At 43.7% G+C, this 21,752-nt stretch overlaps 1 protein-coding gene across 1 annotated transcript in view; it reads left to right on the forward strand.

The window, feature by feature from the left end:
• PRKDC (protein kinase, DNA-activated, catalytic subunit) overlaps positions 1-21,752 on the forward strand; it is a 203,018-nt gene that overhangs the window by 34,933 nt on the left and 146,333 nt on the right. Inside the window, exons 16-26 of the mRNA XM_006170448.3 lie at positions 1,030-1,182; positions 2,966-3,081; positions 3,440-3,599; positions 4,347-4,433; positions 5,311-5,430; positions 5,837-5,996; positions 11,294-11,400; positions 14,591-14,681; positions 15,421-15,584; positions 18,349-18,501; positions 20,033-20,140. Coding sequence (XP_006170510.1) covers positions 1,030-1,182; positions 2,966-3,081; positions 3,440-3,599; positions 4,347-4,433; positions 5,311-5,430; positions 5,837-5,996; positions 11,294-11,400; positions 14,591-14,681; positions 15,421-15,584; positions 18,349-18,501; positions 20,033-20,140 — 1,419 coding nt within the window. The remainder of the gene's footprint in view (positions 1-1,029; positions 1,183-2,965; positions 3,082-3,439; positions 3,600-4,346; positions 4,434-5,310; positions 5,431-5,836; positions 5,997-11,293; positions 11,401-14,590; positions 14,682-15,420; positions 15,585-18,348; positions 18,502-20,032; positions 20,141-21,752) is intronic.

Here is a 21,752-nt window from a genome sequence, read left to right on the forward strand (position 1 = left end):
TTTCAGATAGATCTTTGGCAGAAAGACTCCACTCAAGAAGCTGGCTTTAGGGTATGTGTATTCGCATGTAAAAGAAAGACAGACAGTGGGAGGTAAAGTGAGAAATCACCCCCTGAGGAGGATGGCCACTTCAGATCTAGCTGCTAACTTGTATCCTTCCACAATCCCCTCTCCTCCATTCTCCTCCCTTGGTCTTGGGTATGCATGTACATCTACCTGATGTGTTTCAAGCCACTGGGACTGGGACTTCAGCCGCAGCCGGCCATGTGAGAATTCAGCAACCTTACCACTATGTCATATGCTGGCCCCATAGAATAGCTTTACTGTTTTTTTTTGTTTGTTTGTTTGTTTTGTTTTTTTAAGAAAGATTTTGGCTCTAGGGAGTATGTGCTTGTCAGAGAGACAGAAAGACAGCGAGAAATCACCCCCTGGGGAGAGGCTAGGCTATAATCCCTTCTCTTCCGGTTTCTTCTTGGGATTTTGGGCACGTGCACACACACACGCCCAGCGTGAGTTTTAAACCACTGGGTCTGGGACTCAAATCACGGTTGACTACATGGGAGTCCAGTGATGTAACCATTATACCAGCTGCTGGTCCCAGAGTAGCTTTTACATTTAAAGAAATAATAGGTTTTACTTTTAAGTCCTTTCTGATAATGGATACATATTTATCCATATGCACACGTATGCATGCATTTATATATGCACATAAGTATATGTAACACACGTACCTGTACACAGACGTACAAATCACACAGTGTGTATGTGTGTACTTTGTACATATGTCTGTATAAATGCTTCGACAAGGATTGGCCCAGTTTTCTTACACAATTGAATTTGTCTTACTATCTGAAATGATGCTTTCATAGTAATTAAAAAGGTGTTTAAATTTTGTAACTTGAAAACTTCCAGGTGAATCTGCTGCATTTTACATATCACTGTTTCCATAATACCCAAATATATATGTGCATCTATATGTGCTAGTACTTTTTCACACAAGATTTGAATGGTTTTCTTCTTTCTTCAAAGGATCCTATTCTGGCAGATGAAGCGTTTCTCTTTGTGAATTCCTCCCTTCAAAGTCTCAACCGCCTGCTGTATGATGAATTCGTAAAATCTGTTTTGAAGATTATTGAGAAATTGGATCTTACACTAGAAAAACAGACTGTTGGAGAGCAAGAGGTTAGAAGTTTTTGTCAGAAATAATTTTGTCTTATCTGTATACCAACTCTTGGCCTGTCGGTGCTGAGGGAGGAACAGCACGTCTGTGGAGATCGAGGGGCTGTTCTGCCTTGTTATGTGCCGTTGGGACTTTCTACTGGATGTTGTCTCACACGCGGGTTGTCTCTAGATTGTTGAAGGTAACATGTTTAATGTGTTTGAATGATTTTTGTGAACAGGGTGTTTACCAGCTTGCTTGTTTCTCATTCGTCAACTCTACCAGAGTCGAATCTGTTTTCTTTTGTGGAGAGGTGAATTTGCAGAGGTTGGGGAGCTCTGGGATTCCTCTGGTTTCCAGTTAAGGAAACTCTAAATGGGCTTGCAGAGTGTTCAATGTGTTCTGGAGAAAGCAGAATTACAGATAACAGAGAAAGGAGGAAGTGCCTCCCTTTATTCTGTCCCCAACCTCTACACCTGAGAGAAGACCATGGCTTTCAGCTGCCCACAAGGAGCTGCACTGCTCTTGCCCGTTTTACCTTCAGGAAGCTATGGTAGAGAGGCCAGTGCCAAAGACTTTGACTTCCAGGAGAGACGAGTTTGCTTTTCATGTTTCTCCAGCCTCAGCTTCCTTGCTGCTGGCAGCTATTTCTTTTTTTTTTAAAGATTATTTTATTTAACTTACTTACTTATTAATGTATTCATTTTTAATTTGACCAGAGAGGGACAGAGCAAGAGACAGAGGGGGAAAGTGAGAAAGCAAATCGTCAGTTCTGGGTCTTGAACCATGGTTGGCCCTGTGGGAGTCGGGAACTCCTAACCACCATGCTGCCTGCCGGCCCCTGGCAGCTCCTATTTCTACCTACTTGTTTAACATTTGAATTTGAGTGCACAGGTTGTGTTTGATAGCACAGATTTGGTAACACATTCTTGCTATCTTTAACATGGAACTTCATGCACTTCCCCCAGTGTTAACTTTTTCATTTGTCCTTCTTATTGCTGTTAATTATTCTTCTTTTTCTCAATTTGAAGCTGCTAAGTTATTGATTTTTTAAAGAATTATGTATTACTTTTATTTATTATTATTATTGTTATTTCATTTGCTATAGGGCATGTGCACTCACGAGAGAGAGAAAGCAAGCTGCTAGGTCTAGGACTTGAACTGCGGTTGGCCATGTAGGAGTCCAGTGTCTTTAACCATCACACCACCTGCTGGCCCTGTATTATCGATATTTTCTACCTTTTGAAATTCTACCTCAGTCAAAGAGTCATTGTTAATTCCTTCAAGAAATGATATCCCTCATGTTTTGGTATTTGTCCCATTCTTTCATCGCTGTCAATTTCTGTGAGTCCTTCCGTTGAGTGGTTTTCTGAGCCCCGTCTTTCTTACCAGCCTTAAACTCTTTTTTTTATTTTTTATTTTTGGAGAGGTTTTTGTTGTAGGGCACGTGTGCTCGCTAGAGAGACAGAAAGTGAGAAGTCACCCCCCAGGGGGGATGGCCACTCTGCAGTCTCCTCTCCTCCATTCTCCTCTCGGGATCTTGGGCACGCACACACATGTTCCAGGCTTGAGTTTAAACCGCTGGGTCGGGACTCAAACTGCAGTTGACTACGTGGGAGTCCAGAGACATAGCCATTATGCCAACTGCTGGTCCCATCTTAAACTCTTGAGGACTTGTCTCTGCCTTTCTTATTTGTGCATTCTTTGCTCAGCATCAGGCCTTGACTGGGAGGCCAGTTGGAAATTGTTTGTTGGACGATGCATGATTCTGTGGCACATGTTTATTTGTTACAATTAATTTTTAAGGATGGAAATGAGACTACTGGTGTTTGGGTGATCCCAACTTCAGATCCAGCTGCTAACTTGCATCCTGCTAAACCTAAAGATTTTTCAGCTTTCATTAACCTGGTGGAATTTTGCAGGTATTTTATAAAATTCTAATTATTTAAGAGAGAAAATTATCAGTTACTGGCTATAATATGGAAATATTCTCATGTAGGTGGAAGAAATGAAATAGTAAAAGACTTAAAATCTAAAATCTCTTATATAAACCTTTAAAATATGTCTAAGTGTACCAGCTTAGAGTCACCTTTTTTGCATTTGAAAGATCGTCCTGTAAGGGGACAAGGAATATAGATACATTTTTGTACCTAAAAATGTTGTATAGTATAAGGGAAGTGTAGTCCATAATTGTTTGACAATGTCTTTTGCAATTCTAAAGCTAAATAAAAATTAGTATGATAAAAATTTCTACCTTGTGTTTTTAATTTATTTTTGCAGAGCAATTCTCCCTGAGAAGCAAGTAGGATTTTTTGAACCCTGGATGTACTCATTTTCATATGAATTAATTTTACAGTCTACACGGTTGCCACTCATCAGTGGTTTCTACAAACTGCTTTCTATTGCCTTGAGAAATGCCAAGAAAATAAAATATTTTGAGGTGAGACTTTTTTTGGAACGTTGAATATTATCGTGGTTTGGTTTTAGGTTATATTAGCATATGTAAATGCATTATAAAATGTATGATCATGGCATATGGAACTTTAATGTCGACTAATTTTATTACATGTGTTTTTAAAATTTGATATGTGTGTGGCAGTCAGATCACACTCTTAGAAGAGCAGGTAGCATTTTCTGCCCTTATTTGCCGGCACCTGGCTAATTATGGAAGCTCGCAGGGCTTCTTAAGGTATGGTCCTGGCACTGGCAGTGTGGGATTACTTGGGATGTCCCAGGCTCTCTCCATACTCAACCTAATCAGAAATTCTAGGGGCAGGGCTCAGGCGATCTGTGAGGCCAGCCACCTGGTTGATTCTTGTGCCTAGTGAAGTTTGAAGACAGCTGAACTAGTGTTCCCAAGGCTTCAGGCAGCCACATGAGGAACCCACTAGGCAAAGACAGGGTGAGCAGGTCTTGTCCATGGGTGCATCTTACTGACAGATGGGGAAGAGGGAATGACTCTGCTGTGCCCATGGCTTTTGGCCAGCATCTTTCTGCCTTCCTGACGCTCTACTTTTGACTGGCATCTGCCTTGAAATAACCTAGCAGCTTATTTTCCTTTTCAGTCTACACGGGACGTTGGTAAGGTGAAACAGATCCATTCCTCTGGGGAAGGTTGAGCTGCTAGATCGGGAGACAGGCCATCTGATTGTTGTCCAGCTTACTAATTTGCTGTTTTGTCTGATAGGGTATCAGTCCAAAGAGCTTGAAACACTCACCCAAGGACCCAGAAAAGTATTCTTGCTTTGCTTTATTTGCAAAATTTGGTAAAGAGGTAATTTTCAATTGCTTTTATCTTTTTTAAAGAATTATTTAATTTTACTCTATTATTATATTTAAAAATTTGACCAGAGAAAGACAAAGAAAGTGAGAGAAAGCGAGACAGCGTGCTGCCAGGTCTGGGACTTGGACCACGGCTGGCCATGTGGGAGTCCAGCACCTTACTCACCACACCACCTGCCGGCCTCTCTTTTTCCCTTTTTTTTTTTTTTTTTTTTTTTTAAGTTTTGCTATAGCATTTGTCAAGGGGTTGTGAGGGGGGAGAGAGTGTGTGTGAGAGAGAAGTCACCCCAGTAGGGGAGATGGCTACGCTGCAATCCCTTCTTCATTCTCCTTTGGGAGAATGAAGCGCCTGGCATTTTTTTCAAGCTGTCAGGCCTGGGATTCAAATTGCACAGTCAGGCATGTGGGGTCCAGCCATCTTAACCCCCATGCCACTGGCTGACTGGAAATAATTTATCTTATTGTTGTCACAGACTATTTTTAAATGAATGTATATTTTTAAAAATCCTAGTAATCATAAATGATCTAATTATTTAAAATTTGGTTTACTAAGTCAAATTAGGTGTGAGGTCTTAACTAATAGAGCTAATCATTGTGCTTCAGAAGTGTCTTGAGTTCTCTTAAAATAATTCAGTTGAGTGATGACAATCCAAAATTAACTAGATCCTTGTGTTCTACCACATAGTGGGAACTAAGTACTTCAGCAGTTAACTGTTCCAGGAGACCAATGTTTATTTAATTTGTAAGTTAATGTTCAGGTCATGTAACACCCAATTTTTGCTACTGGAGAGTAGGGTCGATGTTGTTCACTGAGTTTTCAAGTTGTAGGCTTTGCTGAGGTATACAGTGCTGTCTTCTTTCTTGTTAAGGTGTCAGTTAAAATGAAGCAATACAAAGATGAACTTTTGGCCTCCTGTTTGACCTTCGTTCTGTTGCTGCCGCACGACATCATCGAACTCGATATTCGAGCCTATGTTCCTGCCTTGCAGGTAGGTATGTTGTCTTGAGACAGCTCATTGCTTCCTCATAGCCTTTGCTAGAGGCCATGTGTATGGTAGGGGCTTCCCACAGCAGGCACAGCCACTCAGGGACAGTTCCTGCCACTCACTGGTTTTGGGAGGTGGGCCACACTTGACTGGCTTTCCCTGAGCATCCTCGCAGGTCGACACGGAGTCAAGTCTTGCCTGTGTTGGACGTCTGCAGAGCACCTCCAGCTGTGTAGACAGGGGCTGTTCCTTTTCTTCATCATTACCTGGACTGTGTCCATTTACCTTCTGTTTTTTCAGCAATATAAGGGCATATTCATTAGAATCCATCATTTTCTTTCTTTTTCTTTTTCTTTTTTTTTTTTTTTCAGATTTTAAATTCTGTTTGTTTGTTTCTCTTGACACACAGATGGCTTTCAAACTGGGCCTGAGCTATGCTCCATTGGCAGAAGTGGGCCTGAACGCTCTAGAAGAATGGTCAGTTTGTATCTGCAGGCCTGTCATCCAGCCCTACTACAAAGACATCCTGCCCTGCCTTGATGGATACCTGAAGACTTCATCCTCCTCAGGTAAGGGTGAGGAGATGGGATAGGTATCGCAATTAAAGCGAAGCATAGTAACTGTGGTAGGACTATATTTTTGCAACTTCTGAGATTGTAAAACTTGATAAAGTAGTAATTTTTATCTTTTTTTAAAGAAGTATTTAATTTTATCCTATTATTATTTTTAAAAATTTTACCAGAGAGAGACAAGAGAGTGAGAGAGAGAAGGTGAGAAAGTGTGCTGCCAGGTCTGGGACTTGGAGCGCGGTCGGCCCTGTGGGAGTGCAGCACTTTAACTAAACACCGCACCACCTGCCCACCTCTTCTTTTAAGTTTTCCTATAGCACTTGTTGAGGGGCCGTTAGGGAGAGGGAGTGTGTGTGAGAGAGAAGTCACCCCACCAGGGGAGACAGCTATAGCCAGTCTGGCTATGATGTGCCTTGAATTTAATATTTTTTTAAGTTTGTTGTAGTGCATGTTTGCTCAGCAGAGAGAGAGAGAAAGTGAGAAAGCAAGCCACCGGGTCTAGAACTTGAACCATGGTCAGCTAAGTGGGGGATCCAGCATCTTAACCACCATGCCACCTGCTGGCCCCCATTGTGCACTTAAGAGCAAGAACATTCTTTCTTTATTTTTTTATTTGGAGAGAGATTTTTACTCTAGGGCATGTACTCTCCAGAGAGACAGAGTGACAGAAAACAAGAAACCACCCCACCCCAAGGAGAGATGGCCACATCACAATCCCTTCTCCATTCTCCTCTTGGGATTTTGGATGTGCATGCACACACCCACAGTAGGACTCAAACCACAGTCAACTAGGGACTCCAGCGATGTAACTGCTACATCATCTGCTGGTCCCAGAACATTCTTTTACATAACCACAATTATCGTTATTGAGGTGAGGAAAAGTGACATGGGTATGTACTTTTATAATCTGCAGTTTGTATGCAGAAATTCCATTTTTTTAATAATTATTTTAATTTTATTAATTCTTTCCCAATTTACTATAGTGCTTGTGTACTTGCCAGAGACAGACAGACACACACGCGCACACACACACACACACACACACACACACACACACACACATAGAGAGAGAGAAAGAAAGAAGCTTCTAGGTCTGGGACTTGAACCATGTGGATCATGTGGCCTGAACTACCCCACCACCTGCTAGCCCCAGAACTTGTATTTTTGCTGGTCCAGCCTCTGGTTTGGGTCACACATTGCAGCTAGTTGTCATAGGTCTGGCCTTCTTAATGTAGGATAGTTCTTCTATCTTGCTTAGGTCTTATGACCCTAACATGACCAAGGTCACAGACCTGTTGTTTTGTAGAGTGCTCTTCAGTGTGGGTTTGTCGGATGCTTCCTTGTGGTAAGTTTCAGACTGCAGCACAGTTAGCACTGACGTTGAGTTCTCCTTGGGGCGGGTAGTGGCAGCTGGTGCCATGGCTGGTCACGTGTACTGTCATTGTGTAACTTTTTATAATTGTGAAGCGACTGTTTTCCTTCACATGAATCAATAATTTAAGGCCCTTCCCTTCCTAATCTAGCTCGATGCCGTTAGGTGGCGCAAAGGAAGGTGGGTGCTGGGCAGGGGAGGACACAGTGGTTGAGAAGTATGAGGAGAACGCCCTGGGGCAGCCTGGCACAGCGTCTGAGCCCTGGTTGTGCAGGGAGAGGAGGATGACAGACATGTGTAAAGATAAACAAACAGGCAGGTGTGGTGATGACAGGAGCTAGGTTTCTCACTGTTGAGAAATGGAGCTGCAAGTGAGCGAGGAAAGTGAATGGCCCGGTGCTGATGGACTGGAAGCGATGTGTCTGCAAAGCCGTCTCCCTCTGTCTTCCCACCCCCATGGTATGTATGCATCCATGTGCAGATGCATGTAAACAAGTGTAGAAATAGGGAAGGGAGGATATGAATGTAATGCTTGTGTGTATTCTAGTTTTGTCCTCCAGAGGGCTGTTCTAGAGTGATGACACTTGAAAAGGAGTTAATAGGTGGGACCTTGTGTCCGGGTCATGGCTTTCATATGTTGTCTTCCAGTAAAGGGAGCTAGAACTCCTTAGTTCCAGCCTGGGCACTGAGGAGTGAATACACCACGAACATAGACTATTCCATTCTCTGGAACATCCAGAAATGAAGGAAGTATTCAAAGAATAATGGGGGGATGTGTCAGCAAATTTGGGGATAATTCGAGCATCAAACTAATTCAAGAACCCATGTATGTATAACCCACTGCACCAGATAGGAGGTTATGCAGACATACGTAAGTGACCTGAGCAGTTTAAGTTTCATTGCTGTGTAGTAAGTCACCATATGTTTAGAGCTTTAAACAACTCCCGAAGGTAGGCTTTCAGCTCTGTTGGGCAGAAGTCTCCGTGGGCTCAGTTGGATTTTCTGCTCAGGGTCTCAGGAGGCTAAAATTGAGGTGTTGATTGCACTGGCTCTTACCTGGAACCTGGATAAGAATGTGCCCTGAGGTTCGTTCAGGGATAAGATTCAGTTCCCTGAGCTAGAAGACTGAAGTTTACACTTTCTGCCGATCAGAGGCTATTCTCAGCTCCTCGTGGCCTCTCATGGTTGTGCGCGTGGTCTCTGCGTCTTTTAGTCAGTGAGGCACTTGTACTCCTTCTCAGGCCCTGAATCTCTAAGAGGCCAGTGTTGGAGTCGTATGCGGAGGCTCGGGGCTTGGATCCCGGGCCACCCCAGAAATAGCCCTGCACATAGCAGTGGTCCTGCCCAGCTGGAGCCTTGGGGAAGGTCACATGTGGTGGGAACCTGGTGGGAGATTAGTCTCTTTCTCTCTTCCCTCTTCAATAAATCAATACACTTAAGAACATTCCCAGCAGCAGTGGCACGATGTCCTTCCACCCTGGAAGCCACATGGAAGATTAGAATTTAGTTCTAGGTTGCCTTGAACGCACTGGGCATGTGAGTTCTGAGAGTAGAATGGAGGATAAGGATTGTGGTGTGGCCATTCCCCTAGGGGATGATTTCTCACTTTCTCTCTTTGCTTCTCTTTGGCAAGTGCACATGCCTTACGGCAAAACACACACACACACACACACACACACACACACACACACACACAATCAAGTGGCCTTTGCTGAAAGCTTAGCTCGTTTCTGAGCTTCTTTTCAGACTCAGGTGTTCACTTGCCGTGTGTGGTCCTTTATGAGGTTCTTTCACTGGAATAGTTTGACACAACTCTAAAGTACAGTTCTCCCTGCAGGAGCCAGCGAGATCAAAAATATTTTACTACTGATATATATTATGTACGTTAACATGCTCCCTAAAAAATTCAGTAAGTCTTTTAAAGCATCATTTTCCTTCCAAGATGGGCAACTACTCATCTTAACCCGCATCGTCAGTGATCGTGCGGCTAAGTTCTAGCTGTGGATGCGGTGCACACAGCCTGGTGCCTGAGGCATGCTGCTTCCTGAGGACAGCTCTCCTTCCTTATAAATCAAAGACACCACTGTGAGACAGCCACCAGTAGAGCTGCAGCTGTCCCTCGGTTATGTAACTGACCTCCAAGCTGCCCTCGGGTCACCGGGAAAACGGGTGGGAAATTGAGAACTGTGTGCCACGCATTACTGGTTTGTCGACTCGTGGAGTTCCCATGATACTGCTGGTGACAGCCACCTCCACACAGTGCTGCCACCCCTTGGGATGGCTTTGAGGCAGAAGCATGTCCAAAGCACAAAATCACCGGAAGGGAAAGTGCTAGATGTGGAAGCAGGGCACGGATTGCACTGTGGTAGGGTTCATCTTGAGACAGCCTACCCTGAGGTGTCCTGCAGCAATGCAGCTTACCCTGCTCTGCCAGCGAATGCTCTGGGCGTCTTTAGGAATGTTGAAAGAGACCTTCCATGGCTGTAAAATTAAGACTGTCAACACATTTTGACTCATGTCAAAGACCGAATTAATCCAACAGCTGATAGGGAAGTAGTGTTACAGCTGGTTCTCAGACCCGAATCCAATCACAAGAACACAGTAGACGAACCTACATGAAAGTATAGTATATGATATTATTGGTGTATAATTTTAAAAATCAAATGTATAATCAAGAAAATACTGAAGCTTGTTTTCAGTCTAAAAGATTAAAGAGGTCAGCTACACACAACACATGGTTCTGAACTAAAAACATTTGGCTTGATGCTACACTCTGAATGGATCTGAGGAGGAGCCGGGCTTGTGTCCCCGTGTTGATGCCCTGGTGTGGAGTGCTGTGTGGCTCTCGAGTGGGAGAGTGTCCCTGCTGTAGGGAAGGGGGCGTCTTCAAAACAGTCATGGGGAATGCATGTAATGAAAGAGCAATACGATGAATTTGCTTTAATTCCATTTATCAATGAACTTTCTGAAGTCCCCTTGTACACACTGCAGAATTCTGGGCTGGTGGAACTTCGGGTGGGTAACTGCAATTTTCCACAAAGAAGTTTTGTATTGTACTTACACGTTTTCTATAAATTCGTGATTGCTTCCACAAACAAGAAAAGCAGTTCGAGTACTTGAAGGCTGCATTCTTGTTTCTTCTCAAGCCTTTGCCATTTTAAGGTCAGTTGCTAGTTCTTCCTGAGTCCTTTTGGGGTAGTTGCAGAATGGTGATTTTTCTACCTCCATCATTCTTCATCCTAGTTGGAATTCTACTGTAAGAAATAACTTCTCTGGGAACCATCAGTTAGCGTAATGGCTATGTCACTGGACTCCCACGTAGTCAACCACGGTTTGCATCCCGGACCCGGTGGCTTAAAACTCACGCCGGGCACGTGTGCGTGCGTGCGCAAGATCCCGAGAGGAGAATGGAGGAGAAGGGATTGCGGCGTGACCATCCCCCCTGGGGGGTGATTTCTCGCTTTCTGTCTCTCTGTCTCTCTCCCTGTCTGTCTGGCGAGCGCACGTGCCCTATAGTAAAAACCTCTCCAAAAAAAAAAAGAAATAACTTCTCTTTCCCCTACTTGTTTTTATATCTGTATTAATAGGCAACAGTTTGGAGCTCAGATTGTTGTAAGCGGAGCTTGTGCGCAAAGTGTCGAGCTGGCTCCTGATCGCTCGTGGAGAGCTGGCCTGTCTGAGTGTGCGCTTGTCCAGGGTCAGCAGCCGCTTCTCCAAGGAGCGTGTTCTTTTGGTAGACAATGGAACTTAAGAATAAGATACCTACTATTAATATGTTCTGTTCTAGAAATTGACTTTTTAAAACTATGATTAAAACTAGGATTTCAGCATTTCTATTTGTCAAGATAATGTGTTCTCCCTAGTATTCATCAAACAAGTGAATGATTGCTATTTATTAAAGTTGCTTTTTCTTTTCTGTTGGTAGATGAGATCAAGCATAACTGGGAAGTGTCAGCACTTTCTCGGGCTACTCAGAAAGGATTTAATAAGGTTGTGTTAAAGCACCTGAAAAAGACCAAGAACATTTCATCAGTAAGAAATCTTTTCCATTTTCTCAACTTTTAACAATGCCAACATCAGAGTCTAATGCTGCAAATAGTAAAAGTCTTTATTTTAAATATTAGTTGTTTGGGCCAGCAGGTGGTGTGGAGGTTCAGACAGCTGGACCCCATATGGATGACTGCACAGTTTGAGTCCAAGGCAGCAGCAGAAAATAAAATAACTGTGTGTGTGTGTGTGTGTGTGTGTGTGTATGTATACACATATACATACATTTATATGCACACACACATACACACACATACACAAACGTGTATATATTAGGTGTTGAGGCCAACAGGTGACATGGTGATTGTATGCACTGGATTGCCACATGGCCAGCTGCAGTTCAAGTCCCATACCTTGCAACTTGCTTTCTAACTTTCTCTCTTTGGTCAAATTTAAAAATAATAACAATAATACTAATAAATAAAATTAAATGAAACAATTCTTTTTCTTTTCTTTTTTTAAAGATTTTTAAAAGTTTTTACTTTAGAGTGCATATACTCGCTGGAGACAGAGAGTGAGAGGGAAAGTGAGAAATCATGCCTAGGGGGATGGCCATGCAGCACTCCCTTCTCCTCCTGGGATCTTGGGCACACACACATGCGCCCAGCACCATTTTCAAGCCATCGTGTTTGGGTCTTGAACCATAGTCAGTCATGTGGGAGTCCAGCAACATAACTGCTATGCCATCTGTTGGCCCAGAAAAATAACTCTTTAAAAAAATGTTAGTTGTTTTTGCATAGAGAGTCCAATATAGAAATAATTTCAATATATTTTTAGCAGTCAGAATATGAATTGTGTTAATTGTTTGGCTTATTGTCTTGATACTGTTTTCCTATTTCTCTCTACCCTCAAATGTATTTGAGTGTTGAAAGTAATGTGCTTTATGGGACCAGCAGATGGAGTCATGGCTACGTCACTGGACTCCCATGTAGTTGGCTGCAATTTGAGATCCAGACCGGGCAGCTTAAAGCTCATGCTGGGCACGTGTGCGTGCATTCCTAAAATCCCAAGAGGAGAATGGAGAAGGGATTGTACGTGATCATCTCTCCTGGGAGGTGATTTCTCACTTTCTGTCTTTCTGTCTCTGTTCTTCTGGCAAGTGCACATGCCCTATAGCAAAAATATCTCTCACCAAAAAAAAGGCAGAAAAAAAAAGTAATAAGGTTTATATTCAGTAGGCAAGTTAGAATATTGATATCATGGATATGTAAAACATTAATTTACTGACTGGATCTTTTAAGAAAATTAATTTTATTTGTTATTATTTTTAAAGAATTACTAATTTTATCTGTTGTTATTATTTATTTTTTTAATTTGATGAGGGAGAGAGAGAAAGAGAGAAAGGGAATGTGAGAAAGCAGATCGCCAGGTCTGGGACTCAAACCGTTGTCGCCCATGTGGGAGTCCAGTGCTTTAATCACCACTCCACCTGCCGGCCTTACTATTTTTTAATATGACCAGAGAGAAAGACTGAGAGAAATTAAAAGTGAGAAAGCAAGCCACCAGGTCCGAGACCTGAACTGCAATTGACCATGTGGGAGTCCAGTGCCTTTAACCACCACCCCACTTGCTGGCCCCACTGACGAGATCTTAAATATTATGTCTTTGGCAAAGTCCTGAAATATTTTTTCTGTTTTCCTTTGATAAATGCGTCATGACTTTTCTGATGACCTAATACATTTTTTATATGTTTATGTTTATATAATTATATATTTTTTTCCGTGGGTGATAATTCCTTGAGCTCTTTTTATTTTTCTTCAGATGAGCCATATCATAGGAAATGATGGAAATAGAGAAAATTGAGCTAGTACGTGGAAAATACTTGTTTTTGGAATGAAGTGTGAACTTGAATTTGGGAAAATTATACGAAATTACTTAACTTTATTGTTTATTTTTAAATTTGCTATAGGACACATGTGCTCACCAGAGAGAGAGAGAGAAAGTGAAAAAGTGAGAAAGCAAGCTACAAGGTCTGGGATTCATACTATGGTCACTAATGTGGGAGTTCAACCATGTGGGAGTTCAGGCAGTTGCCTGTTGGCCCCTGGAAAACTTTAAATGTCTGAAATTGATAATGCAAATTCTAGGAGTAAATTCTATCTACCTCATTATTTTTGTCATCTTTTGATGAAGAAGCTTGAACGAGGGTCAGCGGTAGTGTAGCAGTTAAGGTATTGGACTCCCACACGGCTGACCATGGTTTGAGTCTCGGACCTGGTGACTTGAAATTCATGCCAGGCACGTATGCATGCGTGCCCAAAATGGAGGAGAAGGGATTGCAGCATGGTCATCCCCCGGGGGTGATTTCTCACTTTTTCTCTCTCTTTCTGTCTCTCTGGCGAGCACACAATACCCTACAGCAGAAATCTCTCTTCAAAAAAAAAAAACTTGAATGAAGCTAGAAATGGTTGTCTAAAAATTTTTTTTTTTAACTTTTTATCGCATGTAAACAAAACAGATTTCCTTTCTTTTTAAAAAATTTTTCTAGAGGGCACATGTACTCACCAGAGGCAGAGAGACAGGGAGAGAAAGGAGGAGAAAGCACCCCTCTCCCCATGAGGAATGATCCCCTCTCCTCCATCTTTCTCACTTTTGGGATTTTGGGCACACACACACATGTACCCAGTATGTTTTTCAAGCTCTTGGGTCTGAGACTAGAATTGTGCAGTCAGCCATTTGGTATCCAGTCCCCTTAACCACTGCGCTCCCAGGTGTCCTCCAAATAAAGTTTTTGTACAGATTGAGGATAGCAGTTCACCGACCATGGACCTCTGAGGCTCCAGAGAGCCAGGCCAAAGCAGTTTTTACTACGTTGACATTTGTACCCTGGTGGAACGCTGAGTAACACTGTTGGTTCCCGGGCATTTTATTAATGTATGACCCGAGCACAGGTGTCCAATATTCGGGGTGAAGAGCCAGGAGTTGCACATAGCAGGCCCGCCACTTGTGGGGTATGGCAGGGGGCCTGGAGGAGCCTTGAAGAAAAGAGTTGCAGAGTTGGAAGAGATGTCACTTCTTTTGTGAATGTGCAGTAAAATTGATAGCACTACTGTGTAGGATTTAATTAATCATTAAAGGACATTAATGATAGGGTGATAAAATAGTTTTTCTTACTTCTCATCTCTTTATCTTTAACTCAGTTATCATCACATTATGTGATTGCTCATATTCACAGAATGAAGCACTGTCCTTAGAAGACATAAGAACTAGAGTCGTACAGGTGCTTGGATCTCTGGGAGGACAGATGAACAAAAATCTCGTAACAGGTAAACTTGCCTTTAACACGAATGTCCCTGTGTGGGTACATTTGCACTTTCCTGGGTGAGTACGTATCACAGTGCAGCCTCACGTTTGCCCCCGTGAGTGGTTTACGTATTCTCAGGGACCTGCCTGGTGCAGAGCTGCCTGTGTGCATGCAGCACTGACCAGGGAGCAGGTGCTCTGCCCTGGTGGCATGCTGTCCACTACTCTGCACTCTACTCTGTATTAGGCATGTGTCGGGATGCAAAAGCAATCTTTTTGCTGGTCCCTAAACCCAGAATTCTTACTGTATTGGTGTTTTAGGTTGTTTTTATAAGAATTAACATTTTTGATTAGTAAAAATTCACCTGGCTTTGGGGATTTGATGGTGAATATGCTAGTAATGTTTGGTTATTTAGGAGGCTAGAGGGTGCATTTGTAGAGTCAGTGTCTTTGAAGAGGACATTTTACATTAGAAAAGTGCTCATTTACCATTTTCCCAAAAAACACCTTAAGTATCTATCACTGAAATTGATATTAAATGTTATAGACTCTTAGACTTGTTTAACAAATAATTTTACTTTAAATTCAGAAATGTATATCAGTGATTTCTTATGTTATAATGATCTGTTTGAAGCAAAAAAAAAGGAAAACAAAGTGCTTGCCTTAAAAATTTAGAAGTATTCTGGTTTAACTAATGTGAGTGAGAATAATTGGAATTCGAAAACCTTTGGAATGAAAAAACACCCTTTGTGAACTGAACAGCTGCATCCTCAGATGAGATGGTGAAGCGGTGCGTGGCCTGGGACACAGAGAGGAGACTCCGCTTTGCGGTCCCCTTCAGAGACATGAAGCCTGCCATCTATCTGGACACCTTCCTGCCCCGAGTCACAGAACTGGCGCTCTCAGCTAGCGACAGACAGACAAAGGTCATTTGTTTTTTGAATTGTTCATTACATTGATTACTTAGCATTTACTACTTTAAAAACACACTTAAAATTTTATTTAATTTCTTCTTCTTTTTTTAAGTTTGCTATAGGACATGTGTGCTCACCAGAGAGAGAGAGAAAGAGAAAAAGTGGGAAAACAGGTTTCCATGTTCCGTACTCCCAAGTGCAGTCGGCCATGTGGAGTCCAGTGCCTTAACCACCACTCCGCCTGCTGGCCCTGAAACATACACTAAGGATCGCTAATACATTCAGACATTCCATTGTCACTAGTTGTGTATTTTCTGTAGTACAGTAATTAGACAACCACTCACTTATCAAAAATAGGTGTCATTGATAAATGGAAGTCAAACATAAATCATCTTCATAGCCAACCCGGCAAGCATTAACATACTAAATGACTTCCATAACAAAATGCAGTACAAAGGGTATTTAAAAGTGATACTGAGGGACCAGCTTATGGCGTAGCGGTTATGTTGTTGGACTTCCACATGGCCAACTGCGGCTTGAGTCTCGGACCCGGTGGCTTCAAATTCATACCGAGTGCATGTGTGTGCGCGTCCAAGATCCCAGGAGAAGAGATTGTAGCGTGGCCATCTCCCCTGGTGGGTGATTTCTTACTTTCCTTCTCACTGTCTCTGTCTCTCTCTAGGGCTTTCTCTAAAGCTAAGACCCCCCCCACAAAAAAAAAAAAACAACAAAAAACGATACTGAGTCTATGCTTTTTTTGTCCCTTTAATGTGAGAGATTAGAAACAGAAAACCTTTAATATTTTAAGCACATTTTAATGTTAATTGGCAAATTTCCTAAGAGCTTCAAAAACATGTATGTATATTTTTTTAATTGCTGGTGTTATCGGATGGGGAGCTGGAAATTGTTGTGATGGGATGCTCTATTCTTTTTTAAAGAATTATTTACTTATTTATTTTCACTTGTTATTATTTTTTAATTTGACCAGAGACAGAGAGAGAAAGGGAAAGTGAAAAACCAAGCCACCAGGGCTGAGATCCCAACTGCAGTCAGCCATGTGGGCATCCAGCACCTTTTAACCGCCACGCCATTCTTGGGCCCAGATCGCTAAGACTGAAGACCTGTCCTGAGACACAAATAAGGCTATAGCCACAAGAAAAGTATGAAAAACACATTTCAATAGCACACCCAGGAGAAGTTCAAATAGGCAGAGGACCAGGTGGCAACTGCACCTGCATGGGGGTTAGGTGTTACTTTTATTATAAGATCCTGACACGAATATTTAGGATGTCTGTCACCATAACTGGCTGCTGTTTGTTTTCACGGCCTTTGGTGTGCTTGCACACTTCCTGCCTGGTAAGGGGAACCCAAGTGCCTGGCCGGGAAAAGGTGTACACATGCCCAGTGTGGACGTTGACGGTATGAGTGTGCACATAGGCTTGATTTTGCCCATAGTGTTCAAGTACCTTCAGAGGAGTGTGAAATGTGCCCGTCAGCCAGATGGGAGGGTGCCTGTGTGCACATGCGGTGCTGCGGGCAGGACAGAAAGTTACACTTTCCAGGTCTTTTCATGACAGTTTAGGTGGTAAAGGTCAGATAGCCTTTCCCCGTTGGTGCCAGGAGTCAGGCTACAACCCCTGACAATGATGGGTTATGTGTCAGCTGCCCTTCTTGTTGGACTCTTGAAGCTTCCTGCTTATCTGTCTGACTACCTACACCAGCAGAGGGCGTGCGCGCGCGTGTGCGTGCGTGTATGCGTGTGTGTATGCGTGTGTGAAGAGCCCTTTAGTGGAAGGTCGTCCCATCACAATCCATTTTCCTTCATTTCTCCTTCCTGTCAGGATTTTAGGCATGCATGCATGCACACACATGAGCCTGGTATGTTTTTTTAAGCTGCCAAGGCTGGGATTTAAACCACGGTTGGCCTCATAGGATCTGGCTCCCTGTGAACAGGGCTGTAACCACTACTCTACAGGGCCGACCTCAAAAATGCAGTTACTAAAAGTGTATGTTGGAAATATGCAAACAGAGGAGACGAGATGATAGCATTCTGTGATATGGCAATATTGAAATACATTTCTTATGAATGAATCAGGCCCAATGTCTGAAGCTTTTAAATTTTGATTTATAAGCCTTGGATGAAGATCAGGGTGAACAGAACACTAATTTTATCCAATTATTTAATTAAATTAATTAATTAATTTCTTTAGAGTTCTTTTCGCCATAGGGTGCATGTGCTTTCCAGAGAGACAGAAGGTGAGAAATCAGCCCCAAGGGGGTGTGGCTATGCTGCAATCCCTTCTCATCCATTCTCTTCTCAGGATTTATGCACCTGGCATGGAATGTAAACCGCCAAGGTCCTGGACTCGAACTGCAGTCAACTACGTGGGAGTCCAGCAGTGTAACCGTTACATCATTGTTGGTCCCTATCCAGTTAATTTTAAACCTGACTTAGATGACTGTAATCTACAATAGAGGTTTTTCTTCTTTTTTTAAAAAAAATTATTTATTTAATTTTATTTATTCATTCATTTAATTTTTACTTTGACCAGAGAAACACAGACACACAGAGAGAAAGAAAGTGAGAAAGCAAGCCACCAGGTCTGAGACTTGAACCGTGGTTGGCCATGTGAGATTGTCCAGCACCTTAACCACCATGCCACCGGCTGGCCCCCGGGAGTTTTTCTTCTTAAAGGGCTAAAATGAGTTGCATTTCAAAATGCTCCTCTTGCAAACCTGGTAACTTCAACTTTGCTGAACCCCTGGCCTGTTCCAGATTGCGGCGTGTGAACTTTTGCACAGCATGGTTATGTTTATGTTGGGTAAAGCCACTCAGATGCCGGAGCCTGGCGAGGGCCCATCCCCCATGCACCGGCTCTACAAGCGAACCTTTCCTGTGCTGCTTCGACTCGCCTGTGACGTCGACCAGGTGAGTGAGTGGCTTTGAATCCAAAGTCGTCTTAGGACTGGAAGGTGTGGTTCCATGGCCAGCAGAGCCCACCGCACTGAGGAAGCACCTGGGGACCTTCATGGACAGCACTGCCTGGCTGCTCTGCAGGTGCTTCGGTTTAGCTCGTCAGGGATGTGACCTGGGGGTGCACTTGCACCAGTTCCCCTGGGGTTCAGCATCGCTCTGCAGGGCCTCGTTCTTTCATGGCCTGAAGAAGAGAATGAATATAATCCAGCCATGTGTTTAGAGGCACCCCAGTGAAATAGGACACGTGACTGACAGCAGGGGGTTACCACAGACGTGGATAGAGAAGTGAACCTCTCTACTGAAACCTGAAGGCACTTAGTCCCTGCTAAGCCAGGAGCCATGTAACACCTACTGTGGCAAAGCATCTGGCCCACCTCCAGCTGTACAGGCCTCTGGGAAGCACTGACGCTGCCTGGAGGCTGCCTGCCACAGGTGCCCAGGGCTACCCCCACTCTGATGTTTAGTCATAGGCTCAGGGCCCAGCCCTCTCACAGGCCAAGCCCCCGGGGCCTACCACTACCCTGCTCTCCCTGCCAGCATCCGCCCCGGGCCAGGTGCTTGGAAGGCAATAAAGAGACACTTGTTAGTGGGCCGTTAAGGTGGTATTGCGAGGGAATTGCACTCCCTAGGTTTGTCAGTGCTCCTGCGGAAGCCCTAGGCTCTGGGACACAGCGATGTGTCTAATGGTGGCAGGGAATGCTTGCCTTCTCTTCCACAGGAGCATGTTTCTTTTCGTGTGTAACGAGAGTAGATCTGATCTGCCTCTCTGTCACCCCAGGATGGCTAGTGGTCGCAGGCTGGCCAGGCCTCTAGGTGGCTCCACCTCTCTGGCTATCACATGTTGGGCTGGGAGACATCTGGGTTTTACAAGGCCAGTGAGCCTGGGGCCTTGTGGCGCCGATGCAGTTTTATGTAAGTTCCAGAACAGAGTGAGGGCTAGGCTCCTTTCCATCCCGTCTGCAGAGCCAACGTTGCCTCCCTCCTTTGGACAGTGGTGGGAGAGGCAGCTGGCGCTGTCTCTTGTATGTAAACAGATCAAACCAGTTTTTTTCTGTTCTTCCCTTCTGGGGCAGGCCTAGAGGTGTGTTGTAGGACATTGATTTGGTTATGGTTCTTTTATCACCGTGGGGCACTCGGGGTGGGGGTACACAGGGTGACTAATGGTCTGCAGGTGAATGATGATGACCCCTCTCTCGTCAGAACACCTTGCTCTGTGCACATTCAAATCAATAAAGATGAGCACTAGAGCCCCAGCGAGATCTCCCCTAAACTGCCCTCTGAATTAGAGGATCAGTGAGCATATTTTTCTTTGCCAGACTCAGGAAGGGGAAAGGAAAATATATTTGTCATGGAATTGAAGTAGAAAAGGAAACTATTAGCCAGGGTAGAAGTGTTTTTTTTTGCCCCCTGGAAATGGCATTTAAATGGAACTCTTTCTGGTGTAAAGTTACACGAAGGAAATAAACTCTCCTGGTGTTCTCAGGTGACGAGGCAGCTGTACGAGCCCCTGGTCATGCAGCTGATCCACTGGTTCACAAACAACAAGAAATTTGAGAGTCAGGACACTGTTGCCTTGTTAGAAGCTATACTGGTGAGTAATAGTTGATTCTTTCCCTGCTAGTCCATTGACTAGTTATGTTTGATGTGTGTATGTGTGTGCGTGCATGTGTGTGTGTGTGTATATATATATTTTTTTTTTAAAATAATTATTCAACTTTAGTTATTATCATTTTTTATTTTGACCAGAGAAAGATAGAGAAAAAGGGAAAGTGAGAAAGCAAGCCACCAGGTCCAGGACTCGAACCATGGTCGGCCATGTGGGAGTGTCCAGCACCTTAACCACCACGCCACCTGCTGGTCCTGATGTGTGTGTGTGTGTGTGTGTGTATTTTTTTTTTCTTTAGGACTTTAAGAAATAGTCCTTTTCAAAGTAATAAAATATAGCATCTGACTGGCTCATTTGCCTTTTTTCTCTTGTTTTATTTATAATACCACTTTAATGGACATGGTGTCACACCTTGTCTTTTTTTTTAAAGACTTTTGCTATGGGGCATGTGTGCTCGCCAGAGAAACAGAAAGTGAGAAATTACCCCCCAAGGGGTATGGCCATGCCGCAGTCCCTTCTCCTTCACCCTCCTCCCAGGATTTCAGGCATGCACATGTATGTGCCTGGCATAAGTTGAAGCCCCAGGTCCAGGACTTGAACCGTGATTGACCATGTGGGAATTCAGTGACTCACCATTAATGCCATCTGCTGGTTCCACACATTTATTTTCTTAAGTCATTCATTCTTTTATTTATTTATTTATTTTTAAAGAACTACTTTTTATTTAACTTTTATTTATTTATTCATGCTAGTTAATTCAACCAGAGAGAGAGAGAGCGAGCGAGCGAGCGAGAGAGAGAGAGAGGGAGAGCGAGCGAGAGAGAGAGCGAGCGAGCGAGCTGAGGGTCAGGGGGAGTGAGAAAGCAAGCCGCCAGGTCTGGGACTCAAACCATGGTCAACCCTCTGGGAGTCGAGCACCCTTAACAACCACACCACCTGCCGACCCTATTTATATATTATTTTAAGAGAGACTTTTACTCTAGAGCATGTGTGCTCATCAGAGAGAGGCAGAAGGTGAGAAATCACCCCCTGGGGGGGATGACCATGCCTCAGTTCCTTCTCCTTTATTCTCTTCTTGGGATCTTGGGCATACACGTGTCCAGTGTGAGCTTTAGCCACCAGGTCTGGGGCTCGAACCAGTCGACTATGTGAGAGTCCAGTGACATAACCATTGTGCCATCTGCTGGTCCCCTTATTTGTTTGTTTGTTTTAAGAGATTTTTCCCCATAGGGCATGTGTGCTTACTAGAGAGACAGAGACAGGAAGTGAGAAATCACTCCCGGCGGATGGGCACGCTGCAGTCCCTTCTCTTTCATTTTCCTCTTGGGATCTTGGGCGCACATGCACATGCACCTCGTGTGAGTTTTAACCCACAGAGTCCAGGACTGAGGCTGCAGCCAGCCAACCGTGTGCGAGTTTAGTACTTTAACCAGTGTGCCACCTGCTGGCCCCCAGCCTGTCCTTTGTTTTTTTTTTTTGGAGAGGTTTCGCTATAGGGCATGTGTGCTTGCCAGAGAGACAGAAAGCGAGAAATCACCCCTCCCCGCCCCGGGTGGGGGGAAAGACAATGGCGCCGCAAACCCTTCTCCTCCATTCT

The sequence above is a fragment of the Tupaia chinensis genome, unplaced genomic scaffold (assembly GCF_000334495.1).
Source record: "Tupaia chinensis unplaced genomic scaffold, TupChi_1.0 Scaffold148488_1, whole genome shotgun sequence".
Classification (NCBI taxonomy): domain Eukaryota; kingdom Metazoa; phylum Chordata; class Mammalia; order Scandentia; family Tupaiidae; genus Tupaia; species Tupaia belangeri.